Here is a 19,379-nt window from a genome sequence, read left to right as displayed (position 1 = left end):
TATTACCACAACCACAACTCAAAACTAATTGAGATGAATCAAACTTCTCTAACTACTCAATGCACATGAAGGTGGAAGTTTTCATATCCCTTTGGATAACTACCCCTTTTGAGACTACTTTCATAGCATGGATCGACTACCACGCCACGCACTGCCGTGCTCCAAAAGATAGAAGTGAAGCACATAGAGCAAAATCAACTAGCTCAAAAGATATAAGTGAAATACATGTGAGCTGCATTGCCTAACCAAAGGATATAAGTGAAGCTCGACAAAATCACGGTGAGTGCATGTCTCTCTCTCTAGGTGTGCAGCAAGGAAGATTGTGACACAACAAAAAGAAAAGACTCCTACGATACAAGACGCTCCAAGCAAAAACACATATCATGTGGTGAATAAAAATATAGCTCCAAGTAATGTTACCGATGGATTGAAGACGAAAGAGGGGATGCCTTCCCGGGGCATCCCCAAGCTTAGGCTTTTTGGTATACTTGAATATGGCTTGAGATGCCTTCGGCATCCCCAAGCTTAGGCTCTTGCAACTCCTTATTCCATCGTCCATGAGAACATCACCCAAAACATGAAAACTTCACAACACAAAACTTAAAGAGAAACTCATGATAACATTAGCACAAGAAAACAAATTATGACTTCTTTTGGTACTGCAGAAAACTTGAATTCTATCTATATTGATGATGGGCTACTGTATTCTCACTTTTCCATGGCTAGTACCCCCTGATACTAACCATAGTTTCATCAAAACAAGCAACCAACTCAGCAAAAACAGAATCTGTCAAAAACAGACGAGTCTGTAGAAATCTGTATACTTCGTATACTTCTGTTACCTAAAAAAATCGAAAAAATTACGAAGGCCTGGGGAAAAAGCATATCAATCATCAGCAAAAAGAATTAGCTCAAAATATATTACAGAATAAAAATGAAAATTATTTTCGTGAGCAGAAAGTTTCTGTCTTTTTCCAACATGATCAAACAATCATCACCAAGACTAATCATAATGGTTTTGCTTGGCACAAACACAAAAAGAAACACAAAATACACAATCATAAAAGAATTATGATGCTGTGGAGAAAACAAAACAGGAAGCAAAAAGCAAAGAAAAATTTAGTCATTGGGTTGCCTCCCAACAAGCGCTATCGTTTAACGCCCTTAGCTAGGCATTGATTTCAATGATGCTCACATAAAAGATAAGGACTGAAACACAACGAGAGCATCATGGAGCAAATGGCTAGCACATTTAAGTCTAACCCACTTCCCATGTATAGGGGTTTTGTGATCAAACAATTTATTGGAGCAAGAATCAACTAGCATAGGAAGGTAAAACAAGCATAGCTTCAAAAATTTCAACATATGGAGAGGAAGCTTGATACTATTAAAATAAGTAGGAGCATATGATCCTCTCTCATAGTAATTTTCAGTAGCATCATGAATGAATTCAACAATATAACCAGCACCTAAGGCTTTCTTTTCATGATCTACAAGCATAGGAATTTTACTACTCTCCACATAAGGAAATCTATTCTCAAGAATAGTAGTGGGAGTATCGTAAAGGACTTGAATGCTACAAATAGTTTCCACATTGAAAAAGAAAGGTTTAGCAAAGGGGTACTCGAGAGTATGACAAGTTTTATTATCCCTCTTCTTTATAGCATAAGTATCCTCGCAATAATCATCATAGATAGGAGGCATGCAAAAGTCATAGTAAATTTGACCACTCAAAGTGGGGGGACTAAAAGGATCATCTTCACTTAACGAAGCATCCCCAAGCTTGGGACAAACTTTAATTGTAGCAAATATATTCTCAAACATGGCATCCCCAAGCTTGTGCTTTTGCAAGGTAGTGGACAAACAGAGGGGAAGAAAATATGGCGGGGGACAAATTTCTTGTGATTGTAAGCAAATAGAATTGCTTGGCTTGTTTAATTAAGTTTAACTTCAAAGCCAGGAGTTGTCTTAGGTTAGTCTAATGTGCCAAAACGTTAGTCAAACCACCTAGATTGTGTTTGTTCTGGAGAGTTCAGCTAGTCCGAGTGATCTGGGTTATCCTATGTTTTATCTAGCCTAAGTAGCTTACCCACTGTCCTAATAACTGTCTCTCAATCCGGCAGCTTGCCCTACTGCCTATCGACGCTACTGTCCTAAGTCTCCAAGAGTATAGAAATTATTGTCATCCTCCACATTTATACCATTTGGGAGTGATACCTCTTTACCTTTACTTTTTCTTCTTTTCTTCTTCTTCACCCCATGTGAAGATTTACTTAATTCTTCCAAGCTTCCTTTTGGAGAGGTTGGTTGAATAGAGAGCTCCTCCTCGTTACCTGATTCATCATAAGAAATAATAGGAGGGTATTGGGAAACCTCTTCCCCTTCGTTAGTCTTATCTTTATATCCTATTTGTTTCCTTGCCTTTAGGTAATTGGCAATATAAGGATTCTCAATGCAATTCATCGCACAATACAAATAAATTTCTTCTAGATCATAATCAAGCATTTTCATGACAGCCCAATCTGGAAGGTGCTTAGTTATACGTTTCATTTCTTCATATCTCAGAAGCACACTAAGTTCATTGTGATACGCAAGGGAAATCAAGTCATCAAAATTTTTGGACACAATTTGATCATGAAACAATTTGCATTGCAGATTTAAATGATCATGTTCATTGCAAAGTTCACAAGGACGGCTGTCAATATTAAATATTTCAGCACAATCATCTAGCCTCACATGCAATGACATAGTTTCTAAATACTTATGCGTCTTGCAAAATCTATCTTCTCTTTTTGGTATATATTTGCAAACTCTATGTATACCACAGAAATCAACATGCTTATAGGAGACATTTTCATCATGAATAGTGCAATCGCAATTAGCATCATGGATATTCATAGAATTCATGCTAACAACATTGCAATCATGCTCATCATTCACGTATTCTATGTCAATCATTCTATGTAATTCTTCTTTCAGCACTTGAGCACAATTTTCCTTCCCATCATGCTCACGAAAGACATTGAAAAGATGGAGCATATGAGGCATCCTCAATTCCATTTTTTTTGTAGTTTTCTAGCTAAAGAACAAGAGACAAAAAGATTTGATTGCAAGATCTAAAGATATACCTTCAAGCGCTAACCTCCCCGGCAACGGCGCTAGAAAAAAGCTTGATGTCTACTACGCAACCTTCTTCTTGTAGACGTTGTTGGGCCTCCAAGTGCAGAGGTTTGTAGGTCAGTAGCAATTTTCCCTCAAGTGGGTGACCTAAGGTTTATCAATCTGTGGGAGGCGTAGGATGAAGATGGTCTCTCTCAAGCAACCCTGCAACCAAATAACAAAGAGTCTCTTGTGTCCCCAACACACCCAATACAGTGGTAAATTGTATAGGTGCACTAGTTAGGCGATGAGATGGTGAAACAAGTGCAATATGGATGGTAGATATAGATTTTTGTAATCTGAAATTACAAAAACAGAAAGGTAACTAGTAACAAAAGTGAGCACAAACGGTATTGCAATGCGTGGAAACAAGGCCTAGGGTTCATACTTTCACTAGTGGAAGTTCTCTCAACAAAGATAACATAATTGCATCATATAACTAGCCCTCAACATGCAACAAAGAGTCACTCCAAAGTCACTAATAGCGGAGAACAAACGAAGAGATCATTGTCGGGTACGAAACCACCACAAAGTTATTCTTTTTGATCGATCTATTCAAGAGTCCATAGTAAAATAACACGAAGCTATTCTTTCTGTTCGATCCATCATAGAGTTCGTACTAGAATAACACCTTAAGATACATATCAACCAAGACCCTAATGTCACCTAGATACTCCATTGTCACCTCAAGTATCCGTGGGTATGATTATATAATATGCATCACATAATCTCAGAATCATCTATTCAACCAACACATAGAACTTCAAAGAGTGACTCAAAGTTTCTACCAGAGAGTCAAAACATGTGCCAACTCCCGATCAAGGTTTCTTTCTGGAGGTTTCTGGATTTATAGGACCAGATGGCGGTGGAGTTGCGTCAAGTGGGCCCCTAAGGGGCCCACAAGGTTGGTTGGTGCGGCCTGGTGGGGGCGCGCCAACAGGTCTTGTGGCTTCCTCGGGACGCCTCTCCGGTATCTTTTCCTTCCGGTATTTTTGATATTTTCCATCAAAAATCATCGCAAAAGAATTATTCCGTTTGTACTCCGCCTGAAAATGGGTCAAAAACACGGAAAGAACAGGAACTGGCACTTGGCACTGAATTAATAGGTTAGTCCCAAAAAATATATAAAAGGCATATAAAACATCCAAAGTTTGAAAAGATAACAACATGAAAATATCAAAAATTACACATACGTTGGAGACGTATCACTAGACTCTCTAGTACCGCGCAATTCTCGCCGGTGCACAAACCCACTATATTCCTTTCTCAAAACAGCCACCATACCTACCTATTATGGCATTTTCATAGCCATTCCGATATATATTGCCATGCAACTCCCACCGTTCCGTCTCATGACTTGTGTCGTCACTCTCATATTGCCATTGCATGATTGTAAGATAGCTAGAGAGATGTCTCAACGTCATATGCCATGCTAGATCGTTGCACATCTCGGTACAGTGCCGGAGGTATTTCCTACGGAGTCATCATTGTGAGTTTTGAGTTGTGAGTAAATAAAAGTGTGATGATCATCATTATTAGAGCATTGTCCCATGTGAGGAAATAAAAAAAGGCCAAAGAGCCCAAAAATAAAAAAATAAAAGAAAAGAAAAAAAGAGGCCTAAGAGCCCAAATGGAAAAAGAGAGAAAAAGAGAGAAGGGACAATGCTACTATCTTTTTCCACACTTGTGCTTCATAATAGCACCACGTTCTTCATGATTGAGAGATTCTTGCTTTGTCACTACCATATGCTAGTGGGAATCTTCATTATATAACTTGGCTTGTATATTCCAATGATGGGCTTCCTCAAAAATTGCCCTAGGTCTTCGTGAGCAAGCAAGTTGGATGCACACCCACTAGTTTTCCTTTTGAGCTTTCACATACTTATAGCTCTAGTGCATCTCTTGTATGGCAATACCTACTCATTCACATTGATATCTATTAATGGGCATCTCCATAGCCCTTTGATACGCCGAGTCAATGTGACCATCTCCTCCTTTTTTGTCTCACAACCACCACCACACTCTATTCCACCTATAGTGTTATATACATGGCTCACGCTCATGTATTGCGTGATAGTTATAAAAAGTTTGAGAAAGTAAGAGTGCGAAAACAATTACTTGGCCAATTCCGGGGTTGTGCATGATTTACATTAGTTGTGTGAGGATGATGGAGCATAGCCGGACTATATGATTTTGTAGGGATAACTTTCATTGGCCTTGTTATTTTGAAAGTTCATGATTACCTTGCTAGTTTGCTTGAAGTATTATTGTTTTCATGTCAATAGCAAACTATTGTTTTGAATCTTATGGATCTGAACATTCATGTCACGTGAAAGAAGTTGCAAAGGACAACTATGCTAGGTAGCATTCCACATAAAAAAATCATTCTTTATCACTTCCCTAGTCGAGGACGAGCAGGAGTTAAGTTTGGGGATGCTTGATTCGTATCCAACGTATCTATAATTTTTTATGGTTTCGTGCTATTATCTTGTCAAACTTTGGATGTTTTGCATGCCTTTTATATATTTTCTGGGACTAACTTATTAACTCAGTGCCAAGTGCCGGTTCCTGTTTTTTTTCATGTTTTTGACCCCTTTGAGAGGAGATTTTGAAACAGAGTCCATACGGAAGAAAATCCCCGAAAAGATATTTTTCGTAACGGAAGAAGATCGGGAAGCTTGGGAGCCAAGGCAGGGGAGCCTCAGGGGCCCCACAAGCCCCCACCCCGTGGCCAGGGGGTAGGCCGCGGCCCACAGGCCTATGGGCCCCTTGAGCACCCTCTGACCTAGGGGTTGCGCCTATATATTCCCTAAAAATCCCAAAACAATCAGGAGATCATCAAAAGTACTTTTCCGCTGCCGCAAGCTTCTGTCTCCGCAAGATCCCATCTGGGGCACGTTCTGGTGCCCAGCCGAAGGGGGGATTCGGACACGGAGGGCTTCTTCATCAACACCATGACCTCTCTGATGATGCGTGAGTAGTTCACCATAGATCTACGGGTCCATAGCTAGTAACTAGATGGCTTCTTTTCTCTCTTGGATCTTCAATACAAAGTTCTCCATGATCTTCATGGAGATCTATCCGATGTAATCTTCTTTTGCGGTGTGTTTGTCGAGATCCGATGAATTGTGGATTTATGATCAGATTATCTATGAATCTTATTTGAGTTTCTTCTGATCTCTTATGCATCATTTCATGTCCTTGTAATTCTCTTCGAGTTGTGGGTTTCGTCTGGCCAACTAGATCTATGATTCTTGCAATGGGAGAAGTGCTTGGTTTTGGGTTCATACCATGCGGTGACCTCACCCAGTGACAGGAGGGGTAGCGAGGCACGCATCATGTTGTTGCCATCAATGGTAAAAAGATGGGGTTTTCATCCTTGGTTTGAGATTATCCCTCTATATCATGTCATCTTGCTTAAGGCGTTACTCTGTTCGTCATGAACTCAATACACTAGATGCATGCTGGATAGCGGTCGATGTGTGGAGTAATAGTAGTAGATGCAGAATTATCGGTCTACTTTCTCGGACGTGATGCCTATATGTATGATCATTGCCTTAGATATCGTCATGACTTTGCGCGGTTCTATCAATTGCTCGATAGTAATTTGTTCACCCACCGTGATATTTGCTATTTTGAGAGAAGCCTCTAGTGAACACTATGGCCCCCGGGTCTTCTCCACACCATATTTTCAGCCTTACACTTTTTACTTCGTTGCACTTTCCGCCTTCAAATCTCACTTTGCAAACAATCTTGAAGGGATTGACAACCCCTTTGAAGCGTTGGGTGCAAGCTTGTTTGTGTTTGCGCAGGTACTCTGGACTTGACGAGACCCTCCTTCTGGATCGATACCTTGGTTCTCAAACTGAGGGAAATACTTACTGCTCCTGTGCTGCATCACCGTTTCCTCTTCAAGGGAAAAACCGACGCAAACGAGAGAAGTAACAAGAAGAATTCCTAGCGCCAGGGAAGGACTTTTGTTGCCATAGGAATTCTCTACCTCACTCTAAAATTCCTTGAACCTTTCAAAGGTCTCAGACTTGTGTTTCATTAAGTAGACATACCCATATCTACTTAAGTCATCAGTGAGGGTGAGAACATAATGATAGCCACCACGAGCCTCGACGCTCATTGGACCGCATACATTGGTATGTATTATTTCCAACAAGTTGGTTTCTCGCTCCATTGTTCCGGAGAACGGAGTCTTAGTCATCTTACCCATGAGACACGGTTTCACACGTGTCAAATGATTCAAAATCAAGAGACTGCAAAAGTTCATTTGTATGGAGTTTCTTCATGCGTTTGACACCGATATGACCAAGGCGACAGTGCCACAAGTATGTGGGGCTATCATTATCAACCTTACATCTTTTGGTACTCACACTATGAATATGTGTAACATCACGTTCGAGATTCATTAAGAATAAACCATTGACCAGCGGGGCATGCCAATAAAACATATCTCTCATATAAATAGAACAACCATTATTGTCAGATTTAAATGAGTAGCCATCTCACATCAAACGAGATCCCGATACAATATTCATGCTCAAAGCTAGTACTAAATAACAATTATTGAGGTTTAAAACTAATCCCGAAGGTAGATGTAGAGGTAGCGTGCCGACGGCGATCACATCGACCACGGAACCATTCCCGACGTGCATCGTCACCTCGTCCTTCGCCAGTCTCCGCTTATTCCGCAGCTCCTGTTTTGAGTTACAAATGTGATTAACTGCACCGGTATCAAATACCCAGGAGCTACTACGAGCGCTGGTAAGGTACACATCAATAACATGTATATCATATTTACCTTTGACGTTGCTGACCTTCTTATCCGCTAAGTACTTGGGGCAGTTCCACTTCCAGTGACTCTTTCCCTTGCAATAATAGCACTCAGTCTCAGGCTTGGGTCCATTCTTGGGCTTCTTCCCGACAATTGGTTTACCGGTCGCGGCAACTGCTTTGCCGTCCTTTCTGAAGTTCTTCTTACCCTTGCCTTTCTTGAAACTAGTGGTCTTATTTACCATCAACACTTGATGTTCCTTTTTGATATCCACCTCTACCGATTTCAGCATTGAATACAACTCGGAAATGGTCTTCTCCATCCCTTGCATGTTGTAGTTCATCACAAATCTCTTATAGCTAGGTGGAAGCGACTGGAGGATTCTGTTAATAACCGTGTCATCTGGAAGATGAACTCCCAGCTGAGACAAGCGGTTGTGCAACCCAGACATTTTGACTATGTGCTCGCTGACAGAACCATTTTCCTCCATCTTACAACTGAAGAACTTGTCGGAGACATCATATATATTGACCCGGGCATGAGCTTGGAAAACCAGTTTCATCTCTTGGAACATCTCATATGCTCCATGTTGCTCAAAACGCTTTTGGAGCCCCGGTTTTAAATTGTAAAGCATGACGCACTGAACCAGGGAGTAATCATCACTACGCGACTGCCAGGTGTTCATATCATCTTGAGCCGCCGGAAAAACGGGTGCATTTCCTAGCGGTGCATCACGGACATATATTTTCTTGGAAGCTATGAGGATGAGCCTCAAGTTACGGACCCAGTCCGTATAGTTGCTTCCATCGTCTTTCAGCTTGGTTTTCTCTAGGAACACGTTGAAGTTCAGGGAGAGATTGGCGTGGGCCATCGAAACTACAATATAGATTGAAAAGACAATTTTAGACTAAGTTCATGATAATTAAGTTCATCTAATCAAATTATTTAATGAACTCCCACCCAGATAGCCGTCCCTCTAGTCACCTAAGTGATACATGATCCATATCGACTAGGTCATGTCCGATCATCACGTGAGACGGACTAGTCATCAATGGTGAACATCTCCATGTTGATCGTATCCACCATATGACTCATGTTCGACCTTTCGGTCTCTCGTGTTCCGAGGCCATGTCTGTACATGCTAGGCTCGTCAAGTCAACCTAAGTGTTTTGCGTGTGTAAATCTGGCTTACACCGTTGTATGCGAACATTGGAATCTATCACACCCGATCATCACGTGGTGCTTCGAAACAACGGTCCTTCGCTACGGTGCACACTTAGGGGGAACACATTTCTTGAAATTTTAGTGAGGGATCATATTATTTACTACCGTCGTTCTAAGAAAACAAGATGTAGAAACATGATAAACATCACATGCAAATCATAAACTCACATGATATGGCCAATATCGTCTTGCGCCTTTGATCTCCATCTTCGGGGCGCGGCATGATCACCATTGTCACCGGCATGACACCATGATCTACATCATTGTGTCTTCATGAATTTGTCTCACCAACTATTACTTCTACTACTATGGCTAACAGTTAGCAATAAAGTAAAGTAATCACATGCGTTTTTGATTGACATGGAGGTCATTCAATAAATTAAGACAACTCCTATGGCTCCTGCTGATTGTCATACTCATCGACATGCAAGTCGTGATTCCTATTACAAGAACATGATCAATCTCATACATCACATATATTTCATCACATCCTTTTGGTCATATCACATCACATAGCATACCGTGCAAAAACAAGTTAGAGGTCCTCTAATTGTTGTTGCAAGTTTTACGTGGCTGCTATGGGTTTCTAGCAAGAACGTCTCTTACCTACGTCATAACCACAACGGTGATATGCCAATTGCTCTTTACCCTAATTAAGGACCCTCTTCATCGAATTTGATACAACTAAAGTCGGAGAGACAGACACCCGCTAGCCACCTTATGCAACAAGTGCATGCCACGCGGTGGAACCAGTCTCACGTAAGAGTACGTGTAAAGTCGGTCCGGGCCGCTTCATCCCACAATGCCGCCGAATCAAGATAGGACTAGTAACGGTAAGAAAATTGACAAATCATCGCCCACAACTTACTTGTGTTGTGCTCGTGCATAGAATCTACGCATATACCTAGCTCATGATGCCACTGTTGGGGTACGTAGTAATAATTTAAAATTTTACTACGTGTCACCAAGATCAATCTAGGAGATGCTAGCAACAAGAGATAGGGATAGAATCTTCATACCGTTGAAGATCGCTAAGCGGAAGCGTTACTATGAACGCAGTCGATGGAGTCGTACTCACGGTGATCCGATACAAGCACCGAACGAACGACGCCTCCGCGTTCAACACATGTACAGCCCGGGGATGTCTCCTCTTTTTTGATCCAGCAAGGGGGAAGGAGAAGTTCAGGGAGAGCTCTGGCACCACGACGCGTGGTGGCGGTGGAGCTTGTGGTTCTCCAGCAGGGCTTCACCAAGCGCCGCGGAGGAGGAGAAGCGGAGAGGTAGGGCTGCGCTAAGGGGAGGGGTTCAGGGGGGTGCGCATCCCTCCCAACCCTCCTCTATTTATAGGAGGAAGGAGAGAGGGGGGCGGCCACCCTAGGAAACCCTAGGAGGGGGCGGCAGCAGCCCTAGGGGTGGCTTGCCTCTCAAGTTGGACGGAGGCAACCCCACGCCCTAGGTTTTTTTTTGCCCTATGCGCCTTGGGCCTCTTTGGTGGCTTGCACCATCCCACCAGGGAGCTGGTTACCTCCCACTTTCGGCCCATGTGGACCTCCGGGACAGGTGGACCCTCCCGGTAGACCCCCTGTACCCTTTTGGTGGTCCCGGTACAATACCGATAAACCCCGCAACCTTTCCGGTGACCGAAACTGGACTTCCCATATATAAATCTTCACCTCCAAACTATTCCGGAACTCCTCGTGACGTCTGAGATCTCATACGGGACTCCAAACAACTTTCAGTAACCACATATACAATTAGCATTACAACTCTAACGTCACCGAACCTTAAGTGTGAAGACCCTATGGGTTCAGGGAACCATCAGACATGACCGAGACACCTCTTTGGAAAATAACCAATATTGGGATCTGTATACCCATATTGGCTCCCACATGTTCCACGATGATCTCATCGGATGAATCACGATGTCAAGGATTCACTCAATCCTGTATACAATTCCCTTTGTTTATCGGTATGATACTTGCCCGTGATTCGATCATCGGTATCCCTATACCTTGTTCAATCTCGTTACCGGTAAGCCTCTTTACTTGTTCCGTAACACATGATCCCATGGCTAAGTACTTAGTCACATTGAGCACATTATGATGATGTATTACCGAGTGGGCCTAGACATACCTCTCCGTCACACGGAGTGACAAATCCCAGTCTTGATTCGTACCAACCCAATAGACACCTTCGGAGATACCTGTAGTGCACCTTTATAATCTCCCAGTTACGTTGTGACGTTTCATACACCCAAAGCATTCCTACAGTATTCAGGAGTTGCACAATCTCATGGTCTAAGGAAATGATACTTGACATTAGAAAAGCTCTAACAGACGAACTACACGATCTTGTGCTATGATTAGGATTGGGTCTTGTCCATCACATCATTATCCTAATGATGTGATCCCGTTATCAACGACATCTAATGTCCATGGCCAGGAAACCATGATAATCTATTGATCAATGAGCTAGTCAACTAGAGGCTCACTAGGGACATGTTGTGGTCTATGTATTCACACATGTATTACGGTTTTCGGTTAATACAATTATAGCATGAACAATAGACAATTATCATGAACAAGGAAATATAATAATAACCATTTTATTATTGCCTCTAGGGCATATTTCCACCACAAGGGTGGCACACCAGCCCTAGGAGGAGGCCTATTCAGCCAAAGGGAACAATGAAAGGAGGGTGGGGCCAAACCGAATTGGGGAAGGGAGGTCCTCCTTCCAAACCATATTGGAGGACTCCTCCTCCTCCTCTCCTTGCGCCGACCGAACCCTAGGATTTGTCCCTAGGGCGCCACCCTCCATTCCCTCCTATATATAGTGGAGGTGAGAGAGGCTTTTGGCACCTCAAGCAAAGGCGCATCCCTCTCTCCCTCCACCACTTCATGACACCCTGTAGCTAGTTCAGTACGGTAGCAAAGCCCTGCTGGAGTAGCTCCACCACCATTACCGCCACACCGTCGAGCTGCCGGAGAATTCAGCTACCTTTTCGTCTCTCTTGCTGGATCAAGAAGGCAAAGATCGTCATTGAGTTGCACGTGTGCTGAACGCGGAGGTGTCGTCTGTTTGACACTAGATCGGGACGAGTTTCGTTGGAAGGCGTGTGATTTGGATCACGAATACGTTCAACTACATCAACCGCGTTTCTTAACGCTTCCCGCTTAGCGATCTACACGGATATGTGGATCCGATCTCCCCTCTCATAGATGATAATCACCATGGATAGGTCTTGCGTGTGTGTAGGAATTTTTTTGTTTCCCATGCAACGTTCCCCAACAAGACAGGCCTCCAAGTTTTTTCTTTCTTCTAAACCATGATCATAGGGGGAGAGAATGCAGTGTTAACGTGTGTGATGATTCCAGCTGCAAGAATTTCCTTCACTTGCTTTTCCACCTCATCCTTGAGATGAGGAGCAAGTCTATATGGTCTGGTATAAACTGGTTGAGCTCTAGGAATTAATGGGATAATATGATCATACTTTCTTCTGGGAGGTAAACCAGTAGGCTTTTCAAAAATAGGAGCAAATTGATCAAGAATAGCTTGGATTTCCTTGGGTATCTCAGATGGTGTACTGTTATCAGTCACAAGAAGGGCTGAGATCTCAATGAGAGTAAGGAGTTGAGGGGATGCATCTTGACCCAATAATGTTACTTGATTGTCTCCCAACTAAAAACTTAGCCAATGTGTTCCCGAGTCTACCTGCATGGGACTGTGAATAGCTAGCTAATCCAGACCTAGAATACCATCATAGGAACCCAAAGGCAAAACTCTAAAGTTATTGACAAAATTATGATTATCACATGACCATTGCCAATTCAACAATTGCTTATCACAGGCAATCACCTGACCGTTAGCCACCTTAACCATACTCACTGGTATAGAAGAAATTGCATGTAGTTTGGCAGCTATAGATCCATCAACAAATGAATGTGTATTGCCAGAATCAGCTATTGGACTGCCAGGACTCATCTGCCAGTGTTCCGCTGCTCCAGATGTGGCTGGAATCCTTCAGATCCACTCGCTCCGCCGTTGAGCGAAGGTGGCTGATAGCTCGACAGTGGCTCCCTTGGAGACACCGACGCGGATGACGGTGTGACATGAGTGCTTTGTCAACACCAATTTGGCCACAGAGTTCGTCGAGGCCGACGCCAATGGCGAGCTTGACGTCGTCGATGCGTCTGGACAGCAAATCTAGCTTACCGTCCAGCTTGGCAAGGCCTGCGGTCCGTCGTGGTCTTGGCGACGGCGGCGTCGAAGCCAGCGCACAAAAACTCATAGATGGCGCGGGCTTCCGGCGAATTTTTGTCCATGGCTTTGGCTTGGCGGTGGTTTTCTATGTGGGTGTGGTAGCGGTGGCTAGGGATCTCCAGAATTCGGAGGCTGTGATACCAAATTACGAGGGCTAGAGTTTGAATTCATCCATTAAAGCCATATCTCGAGCTACAAGAGGGGAACACACTATCTTTCTCTCACAACACACGCCTCTACCTAGCCGTTCGTCGCCCGCGAGTTCTACATGTCTCGTCATATAAGAACATCCGATGCCTTAAGCCCATTTAGGCCCAGCGAGCCGAGCCAGTTTGAGAGGCTCCTTCTTGGGCCGGTCTTTTCCTGGTTGCACGACCTCTTCTACCACTCGGTCGCTGATAGAATCATGAAGGAATTGGGCCGGTCTCTTCCTTGAAGCAACCACTGATATTTGGGACACAAACTGGATTCTGAGAGTGGGACCAATGAGACCTATCGCATCTCTGACCGATAATCCGCCTAGGCTGGTCTCGCAGCTCATTGATGAAACTTCAGCATCATGGAGGTATGATTTGATTTGCTCTACTTTTTTACCAATCGATGCGGAAGCTATTCTCGCTATTCCACTTTGCACTAGGACTGTTGATGATTTCTGGTCATGGAGCAGTGAAAGGAAGGGGGTGTTTAGTGTCCGATCAGCTTATCATATGATCATGAACACAAAGTTTCACAGGGAGAACTGGCTTGAGGAAAATGGCGGCACCTCCAACGATGCAACCTAGGGAAAGGCATAGACATCGTTGTGGAAAAACAAAGTCCCGCCAAACTCAAAGTGTTTTGCTCACATCTGGCCCCACATTCTATCCCTTCGGCAGACGTGCTTCACCACCGGCACATGGCTGATTCTTCTCGATGCACGCTTTGCGGGATGCAGGACTCCTAGAGACATGCACTCTTGAACTACACCATGTCCCGGTCTATTTGGTCTTTGGCTGACGAGAACCTCGTTCACCAACTCAGTTTGAATCAAGACTGCAATGCTAGAAACTGGATCTTTGCTATGCAAGAGAAGTTGTTCGAGCAGGAATTTCTATGCTGCCTAGTTACCTTATGGGCTATTTGGAGAGCTCGAAGGAAGGCCATATATGAAGATATTTTCCATAGCCCTTTATCCACCCATCACTTCATCACTAATTTCCTGGCAGATCTCGAAACGCTGGACAAATTCGGTGCTTCAACATCAGTTTCCAGAGCTCCCACGGACAGATCGATAGGCTCACAGCAGCCGCCGGCGAGCTTCTCCAAGCTCAATTCTGATGCGGCAGTTAGCAGGAATCAGCGCTATGGATCGGTCGCTGCAGTGTGTCGATCTCACGATGGTCTGTTCTTAGGGGCTTCGGTTATTGTTTTTGGAGGAACACGAGACCCACCGACTTTGAAGGCTCTCACGGTTCGAGAGGCCCTTGCACTAGCTGAGGACCTAAACTTGCAACAGATCCATGTGGCATCTGATTGCAAAGTGGTGGTGAACGCTATCAAGTAGAGGAACGTGGCTACTTATGGAGCCATTATACATGAAATAATAGTGTGATAGTTCTTTTGATAGATGTAATTTCGTTCATGAATTTAGGAGCTCGAATGTCGAGGCTCACAATCTAGCGAAGCATGCTTTAAAGTTGGGGTGGCCTCCATATTTAGTTAGGCCATCCGAAAATCTTTCTTTCGTCTCTATAAACCTTGTGACGGTTGAATAAAAGCTTTGCGAGATTGTCAAAAAAAAAATTAAGGAATTGGACGACCCTGAGAGCTGGCAATGTAAGGGAAGGGAACATCGATCCCAAAATCCCCAACCACAATCACAACCAGGAGAGGAACGCCTCTGGTTTGAAATCACAAGCCGCAGCCCCGCCGGCCGATCCAAGCACACACAACAGGAACAGGGACGGCACTACCGAATCCCTCCCCTCCCCTCCCCTGCGAGTCTGCGACGCACCGCTCTCGCTCTCGCTCTCGCTCTCGGCCTCGGCTCCGTAGGACGGTAGGAGTCGCCGACGCAGGCACGGCACCACCGTATATATATTAGACGCAGCACAGGACCTCCGGGGTCCGAGGGCCAGGACCCCCCGTCGCTCGCATTGATCCATCAGACTCAGAAGCCAGGCACACGCACCCACGCCACGCCACGCCTCGCCTCGCCTCCCTCCCAAAGGAGAGCCCGCGCCGATGTCCGCCATCGCGCACCGCCGCCGCCGCCCCGCACCGCCCCCGCCCGCGTGGACTCCCGAGCCCTGGAGCGACGGCGAGACGTCCGCGCTGCTCGAGGCCTGGGGCCCGCGCCACCTCCGCGCCGGCGGCGGCCCCCTCCGCACCTCCGACTGGCGGGCCTGCGCCGCCGCCGTCACCTCCCGCCGCGCCGCAGACGGCCGCGCGCCGCGCACCGTCGACCAGTGCAAGAACCGCATGGACTACCTCAAGAAGCGCCTCAGGGCCGACCGCTCCAGGCTCTCGCCGCCGCCGCCGCTCTCCGGCTCCCTCCGCCGCCTCGCCAAGCTCCTCCGCCAGGCCCCCTCGGTCCCGCACCGCCTCGCGCCCATGGTCCAGCGGGAGGACCGCCAGGACGACGACGAGGAGACCGACCGGTCCCGGTCTCCCCTCTACCGCGACTGGCCGCCGGTGCCCAAGCGGCGGAGGACGGCCGTCTCGTTGTCGCCGCTCAGCTCCTCCGCGGAGCATCACCACGGGAACGGAGGAGCGGCCTGCACGGAGGTCGCGGCTGCTCTGGATAGGCTGGCGGGGACGTACGAGCGGGTTGAAGCGGCCAAGCAGATGGAGGCGACGCGGCTGGAGGAGCGCCGCCTGGAGGCCAAGCGCGACCTAGAGATCGAGCGCATGCGGGTTCTCGCCGACGTCGCCATCTCCACCTCCGACGATACGCACCCTTCATCCGCCTCCGCCTCCGCCTCAGCCGGCGGCAGCCTAGTTGGTGAGTTTTCTCCTGTTGCCTGAGCCCATCTGCTCATTGTCCATGGTTAATCATTGTTGATTCGCGTTTGAATTTGGACGCAACATGGCTGCAAATCTGCAATTCCTGAGTGCATCAGCTTATGCTTCGGCATGAGCAATGAGATCATTAAATGTGGTGAGACATTCATTATTAGCCCTGAGTGATTCATTCATAAGATAATATGAAGATGCGATGCCATTATTTCTAATCAGACTAATCATGTGCAAGGTTGCTCTCTGCTTATGCTCTGTTCCATCCATCTCCTGTAGAACACCAACTGCAAGATTTCAGAGAGATGGCCACTGAATACTGTTAACAAGTACTGTACTGTACTGTGGTAGTAATAATCTGTTCATCATGTGCATCGTTATGTTGCTTTGAACAATTAGGAATCATCTGTTCAGGATTCACAGTTCTCTGACATTTTTGTTTGTCTTGTGCTTTTTGACAGAGGAACTAGTACAATAGACTGGCCATGGTAGAGCCCTCCGGATTCCAGATTATCTTTTCAGGAGATGATTGCAGCGTGGAGAAGCCAACTGACGTGATCATGGTGATGCCCTTACCAAAAGTTACATGGGTTTAGGTTACAGGAAAAGCTTAGCCAGATATAGGATAGCACATGATGAGACCTTTTTTAGTTCAAATGATTGCGGGTTTTACAGCAGTGCAGGACGAGGGACTCGATTTGCCTGAATGTGTCCTTCAGTTCTTTGCGACTCAGCCAGTCATGTGGGTATACGGTAACTACTGCTGTAATCACCTTGTGTTTCCAGCTCACGAACCATTCAGCTGTGAAACATTATCGGTAAATATGATGTTTTGGCTACTTCAGTAAGGGGCAGGGCCGTCACCCAGGTGACGCGTTGTATCGTGTTCTTGATACTGTGGCAAGTGAGCAAGGATTGGGTCGTCGATCCTTAATGACGCTACATCGGCGCTCGTGTGTAGTGAAAGATGAGCAAGTGTCTTTGCATTTGACTCGACCAGTGCGAAGGGTAAGGAAGCCAGCCGAGCCTAGACGAATTCGTTTAGGTAGCTGGAACGTAGGGTCTCTGACAGGTAAGCTTCAGGAGGTAGTTGATACAACGGTGAGGAGAGGCGTTGATATCTTTGACGTCCAAGAGACCAAATGAAGGGGGCAGAAGGCAAAGGAGGTGGATATGGGATGGTTGCAAACAAAAATGAAGTATGCATCTTGATCAGCAAGAGTCTTAAGTATGGAGTGGTAGATGTCAAGAGACGTGGGACCGGATTATCCTGGTCAAGCTGGTAGTTGGGGACTTAGGGTGTGTTTGCTTTGAGGATATAGTGGCACGAGACGGGTTCATTCCGTCCCTAGTCCATCATTCCAGTGTTTAGTTGAGGATGAAACCGGAACCAGGTGATCCTCAGAAAAGGAATATTCCTTATATATGCTTCATCAACCGATTGCACCAAATCGAAGGAATCACCTGGTTATTCTTCTCGTATTGATAGAAGAAAAAAAGAAAACATCCCTGCTAATTGTTAAAACCAAAAATACAATGGAAATGTTGCTGGAATTTATATAATATATCGATAAAAGAAAAAGAAAAATCCCACAAGATGAGTTGAGTCATGTTCTTCTCATTTCATATCTCCAACCAAACACAAGAATGGAACGAATCCGTGACATTTTTTATCTTCAACTGAACGCAAGAATGGAACCAACCCATTACTTCAAAATGAGACCATGACATGCCATGCCTTTTGGTTCTCAAACCAAACACACCCTTAGTTCTTAATGTTATCAGCGCGTATACCCCGCAAGTAGGCCACAATGAGGAAGTTCTGGGAAGGCTTGGAAGACATGGTTAGGAGTGTACCAATTGGCGAGAGGCTCTTCATAAGAGGAGACCTCAATGTCCAAGTGGGCACATCTAACACAAGTTTTAAAAGGGTGCATGAGGGATTTGGCTATGGCATCGGGAATTAAGAAGAAGAAGAAGTGTTAAGCTTTGATCTAGCCTACGACATGATCGTAGCTAGCATCCTCTTTAAGAAGAGAGAACCACATCTAGTGACTTACACTAATAGGCAACACTCTAGCCAGCCAGATTGATTTCATCCTCTCGAGAAGAGAAGACATGCGTGCATGCCTAGACTGTAAGGTGATACTTGAAGAGATTATTGTCCCTCAACATAAGCTTGTGGTTGCTCACTTCCGCTTTCGAATTCGTGTCCAGCGGGACAAGTGTGCCAAAGTCGCTAGAACGAAGTGGTGGAAGCTCAAGGGAGAGGTAACTCACGCGTTCAAGGAGAGGGTCATTAAGGAGGGCTCTTGGGAGGAAGGAGGTGATGCAGACAACATGTGAATAAAGATGGTGACTTGCATTCGTAAGGTGGCTTCAGAGGAGTTTGGAGTGTCCAGGGAAAGTAGAAGAGAAGCTAAAGATACCTAGTGGTGAAACGATGATGTCTAGAAGGCAAGTATGGAGAAGAAATATTGTTTCAGACGCCTATATTTAGATAGGAGTGTAGACAACATAGAGAAGTACAAGATGACAAAGAAGTCCGCAAAGCGAGATGTGAGTGAAGCAAGGGGTCGAGCGTATGAGGACCTCTACCAACGGTTTGACACGAATGAAAGCGAAAGGGACATCTATAAGATGGCCAAGATCCGAGAGAGGAAGACGAGTGATGTTGACCAAATCAAGTGCATCAAGGACGGATCAGAGCAACTCCTGGTGAAGAACGAGGAGATTAAGCATAGATGGCGGGAGTTCTTTGACAAGATGTTCAATGGGGAGAGTGAGAGGTCCACCAGTGATCTGGACGACCCCTTTGACGATACTAGCAGACTTTTGGTGCGGCAAATCCAAGAGTTGGAGGTCAAGAAGGCTTTAAAGATGATGAAAGGATGCAAGACGATGGGCCCTGATTGTATCCCCACTAAGGCGTGGAGAGGTCTTGGGGACATAGCGA

At 45.3% G+C, this 19,379-nt stretch overlaps 1 protein-coding gene across 1 annotated transcript; it reads left to right on the top strand.

Moving 5' to 3' along the window:
• The first annotated feature begins 15,652 nt into the window (after nucleotides 1-15,652).
• Nucleotides 15,653-17,271, top strand: LOC123450606 (trihelix transcription factor ASIL1-like). Its single transcript, XM_045127771.1, has 2 exons — nucleotides 15,653-16,412; nucleotides 16,885-17,271. Exons 1-2 carry the CDS (start codon nucleotides 15,653-15,655, stop codon nucleotides 16,899-16,901), a joined length of 777 nt encoding a protein of 258 aa, XP_044983706.1. The 3' UTR covers nucleotides 16,902-17,271.
• Nucleotides 17,272-19,379: the final 2,108 nt, after the last annotated feature.

The sequence above is a fragment of the Hordeum vulgare genome, chromosome 4H, assembly GCF_904849725.1.
Source record: "Hordeum vulgare subsp. vulgare chromosome 4H, MorexV3_pseudomolecules_assembly, whole genome shotgun sequence".
NCBI lineage: Eukaryota > Viridiplantae > Streptophyta > Magnoliopsida > Poales > Poaceae > Hordeum > Hordeum vulgare.
The sequence above is the reverse complement of the archived record's forward strand: the minus strand, read 5'-3'. Positions and strand labels throughout refer to the sequence as shown.

Coding starts and splice junctions, on each gene's coding strand:
- LOC123450606 (XM_045127771.1), top strand. CDS start 15,653: ATGTCCGCCATCGCGCACCGCCGCCGCCGCCCCGCACCGCCCCCGCCC.